Here is a 4,450-nt window from a genome sequence, read left to right as displayed (position 1 = left end):
GGGGGGGGGGGGGGGGGGTTTGCAGGCATCAACAACAGACTTTCCCCTCGGCACACAGTTTACTTTCATTATTGAGAGCTCTAGTCTAAAGAAGAAGCGCTGTGAGTGGAAGTGGGGGGGTTCAGGAGGCAGAAACAAAATCTGCTGTTTGTAGGGACAGATCAGTCCAGAGTCCCACGGGAAAAAAGCATGGCGTTTAGTCGCCGTTTGTTATTTTTAAAACCTCAGATTGCTCCGTCTTAGAGGACTTCAAAAAAGAAAAAAAAGAAACATGCATGCATTCAAAAACTGGCATATTTACACATACAAGTACACAGCTTTGCAGTTGGTGTTGGATTAGCATGCGAAACACAGCATTCTGCAGACAAGCAACGATAAACAAAAAAACACAAGAAAGAAAGGAGTGTCTGGCAAATAAAAAACGTAGCATGCGATGATGAGAAAGTGTGGCGATATACTGGATAAGGGTTGGTTTGCAGAGGCCAAAGGTAAACATGCAAAAGCACTGTGTACTTTTTTAAAACTGTAATGATATTTAACACAGGGAATACATTTGAATATATAACACTATTTCTCCTGCTTTGACAATTCTGCTCTCAGTTTGCGTGTTGTAGAAAAAGCTTTGAAGCACAAACAGAACGATGAAGCGGCAGCGAAGCTCTTACCACATTGTTGCTGATCTTGGGTTTGCTGTTGATGATTCTCTCCTCAGCACCTATCAGACCATCTAAACCAGACATGGCGGAGCCTGCGGGAGGTAAAGGAGCACCGTCAATAACAGCAGAGCAGCACAAACAAACAAACTAACACACACACAGGGATGGGTACTGATGGTGGACAGCTGCACATGGATATCCAGCTCTATTCCTCACCACTGTCACCACAGTCTCCTCACTGCACTGCTGACAACAAAGCCCTTTCTTCCATTCAGCACAGTGTGAGCACTGTGACGCCAACACCACCTGACCACAAAGGCCCCCTCAAAGTAGTGCTTACTTAGCATGCTCTATAAACATCCATTGACTTATTAAAGGGGCCCTATTCTGCTCATTTTCAGGTTAATATTTGTACGTAGTGTCTCTACTGGGACATGCCTCCATACTTTAATGTTCAAAAAGGTCTCTATATTTCTCAAACTGCCTGTGCTGCAGCACCTCTTTTCACCCTCTGTCTGAAACCAGAGCCTATTCTGCTCTGATTGGTTAGCTGGCCAGCTCTGTTGTGATTGGTCAACTGCTTAGAGATTAAGTTTAGTCCCGCCCCTTAGCCTATCACGTACAATGTGTTGGAGCACTAGCCAATAGAAGCGCTAGTACTAATAGTGATATCACTAAGTTAAGGAAGTAAACAATGGAGGCTTTTCAGGCAGAAGTGTGTGGAAGAGAAGCTAGTTCTGGAAGGACATTTGGGGATTTGAGTCTTTGGAGACCATTTACAAGCACACAGACCTATATAACACACTACAGGAAAGGGGAAAGCACAATAGGGCCCCTTTAAATAAGACTGTTCTTAACAATTTACATCCTGGATTTTAATACTTTTCACTTATCTCCAATTTTATGGCCAAAACTCACCATCAATGTAGTTTCTCATCAAAAGATCCCTTGAGTTTTGACAGATGATCATTCAAAAACTGGGCCAGATAGTGGAATATGCTTATTAGACTGATGGTTTCGAAATAGGCGTAGGATCTATTAATATACACACTAGATATGCCATGAATAAATCAGGAAGTGAGAGAGAAAGCGGGGCAGTGAGGGCAGCGTCCAGAGCGATATACAGCAGGAAGGGCTCCACCGTCTGCTTATTGTCTGCTAGTCAGCCAACGCCACACACTAAAGATTGGTACAATTGCCTTTGGATTAAGTGAGGAACAATGGTGTGCGGTTACGAATGGTTGCTCAAGCTGGAGTGACGTCTGCAGCTCCGGCAGGTTATCAGACGGTACAGCAGTGTGCACACAATACCACACAGCACAATGGGTGTGACCTCTATGGGAGCAATGACTTCTCCTATGCATTGATTTGAAAAAGTGCTGAAACAATTAGTCCATAAATTGACCAGTCAATCGACAGAGCAATTGAATCGTCTATCAAACACATGTCAGTATGCCGAATGTTGGAATTCTTGCTGATTTTCTGTCTTATTTTTCTATACTAGTACTGGGATCACATTGTAGAAAAAACAAGAAATCGATGTGTATACCCATACAATTCACAGTTTATCATTGGGTTAACATAATATCACTATTTGATCTGCTGTGTATCACAATAGGCACATATTTCTAAAGGTAATGATTCAGTGATACTGAATAGTAGCCTACATTTTGGGACAGTTTTGCACTTTTTCTCTAATACTGTATCAATTTAAAACAGCTATATTTAAATCATGCATTGTAGTGACTTCCAAGTTTAAAGGGGCCATATTATTCCCATTTAGTGTTCCATGCTATTGATTTAGGTCTCTGTATGCTTTTGGTACAACAGTGCTGACATTTTGGTTTAATTTGTATATTTAAATGTTTATCCAAAAGCACATATTTACACATTGATTTATTTTCAACGGTGTGACCCCTGAGGAGCTCTGTAGACTATGGATCAAACAGCAGGGAAGGGTGTGCATCCATTAAAAAAAAAAGAAAATCCATATATATTTTAGATTCAACCATTAGATTAAGGTGTCTTTGTGTTCACTGAGTAAGGCCACAAGGTTAAGTCCGGATCAGACAAAACAGGTGACGTCACCAAGCCGCTGTCTCAGATCTTGGAGGACAAATTGGGCCAAATTTAGATGGGGCTGTAGGTCAGCGGCAGGAACAAGGAGCCGTAGACAGGGCCACTAAATCACACAGCTCCCATCAGAAAGAGGGTGACTGATGAGGGGAATGAGTCTGAGGGAGGAGGAATAATTAAGAGGTGGTTTGACAAATGTATACTGAGGACAGGCTGACAGCCAACACGCGACTGAGGTGACTGAGAGGAGGCTGGAACCAAATCGACCAGACTTTAGATGCCACTGCTTGACTTGTCAGCATGAGGTGATAATCCCAGTATGATGAAAAGCATAAGAGCAACTGAAAAACCCAAACACGCAGCCAGTATGAGTCAGCGAAAAAAGAGAAAATGAACTACCAGATGGCATTTGATAAAATATAAATGGTGGTCGAGAGAGGGAGGATACCAGAGCACCGAGGGAGAGGAGAAGAGTGGAACAAAATAGTAAATGAGGAATGAGGAGTAGGTGGAAAAACAAGACGCAACAGAGGCACCAACCTTTCTTGAAGGCACGCGGGGAGTCTGATAGATCGCCTTGGCATTAGAAATGAGCAACAGAAAAAAAAGAAAAGGGGGAGAGGAGAGAAGAGAGTTAACTTAGGTGAGAAGAGAAAAAAGGATTACCAAGCTGTGTTAATTGATTTAGGAAGAGAGTTCAGCAGGGAAGTGTCCGACATTTCTTTTTGAGAGGAAGGGAGCCATTTCAAAACTGTCTGGCTTTGTCTGAGCCCTCTGGGGTGTTGGCATGTTTATGAAATGCTCCTCTGGGGTTGACTGGTGATGTGCCTTCCATAATGCTGGAAGCTTTCCATCCATCACATTTTTTTTTTTTTCACATTTTTCTCTCCTTGAGGATTCATCTTTTGTTTGGCACAAATGTGACAAAGAGAGCCATAACTGCTCATTTTTCTTTCCTAAGCTTTTGGCTCCAGCTCAGCACCAAAGCCTGAGGCATTGTGCATTCATCTGAGTTTCAGTAGTGCTGCGTTGAAGGCAAGGCCACGGGGAACTGTGCAGGCACAGATAAACACCATGGCTCCACAGCACATTTGCATCGCCATAAAACACATTGTAAACCTCACTGTGCGACAGTTCTGGCGTGCTTTGTCGCCAATGTCCTTCAGACTGACTTATGTGTAGGGCTTTCGTCCTGCACACAGAGCTGTTCACCATGCTGCCTGTGTCTGAGGCTGGAGCCGCTCACCTTCTGGTTCTGGACGGGAGCCCAGGGATTTGACCTGGACGGGCCGGTAGGGTTTCCCCTCGGACACGGGGACCTCCACGTTCTCCTCCTCCTCCTCCGACGACACGGTGACATCTGGCTGCCACTCAGAGATGGACGACAGGAACTGGTCCATGTCGGCTTTCTGCTCCTGGAGAAGCTCGTCTGCAGAAAAAAGGGAAATTAGTATGAGACGCCTTGGCACATGTGAGACACCTGTAACCCTGGGACATGGCAGCAGAGCCAGTTTCACTCAATTATTGTTGCTGGAGACGTCGGTTCCCATTCCTGCTAACAGCTAATTACTAATATTCTGAGAGCTATTTTCAATGTAAATCTGCACATCTCCCAACAGGAGGCTGCCATGGTGACCCAGTTCTGTCACTGCACCCGCTCTGCTTTAATCTGCTCTGCAGCAAAAACAAAAACAGACTTCTGGCACTGGAAATACATA

The 4,450-nt window shown here is 44.1% G+C and overlaps 1 protein-coding gene across 3 annotated transcripts in view; it reads right to left on the bottom strand.

Annotated features, from left to right (window-relative positions):
• The window catches only part of LOC104944246 (amyloid-like protein 2), an 8,973-nt gene extending 4,789 nt beyond the window's left edge, over nt 1-4,184 (bottom strand). For 2 of the 3 annotated variants that reach the window (XM_010769757.1, XM_010769759.1), the window contains exons 1-3: nt 3,979-4,184; nt 3,273-3,308; nt 666-748 (exon numbers count right to left, since the gene is read on the bottom strand). In XM_010769757.1, the coding sequence (XP_010768059.1) occupies nt 666-748; nt 3,273-3,308; nt 3,979-4,132 (273 nt within the window). In that variant the 5' untranslated portion in view covers nt 4,133-4,184. The remainder of the gene's footprint in view (nt 1-665; nt 749-3,272; nt 3,309-3,978) is intronic. The other variant, XM_010769758.1, reaches the window with a different exon arrangement.
• Between the last annotated feature and the right edge of the window lie 266 nt (nt 4,185-4,450).

This window comes from Notothenia coriiceps, unplaced genomic scaffold, assembly GCF_000735185.1.
Source record: "Notothenia coriiceps isolate Sejong01 unplaced genomic scaffold, NC01 NC01_scaffold00007711, whole genome shotgun sequence".
Taxonomy (NCBI): Eukaryota; Metazoa; Chordata; class Actinopteri; order Perciformes; family Nototheniidae; genus Notothenia; species Notothenia coriiceps.
Note: the sequence above shows the minus strand (reverse complement) of the source record. Positions and strands in the feature narration are given on the sequence as shown.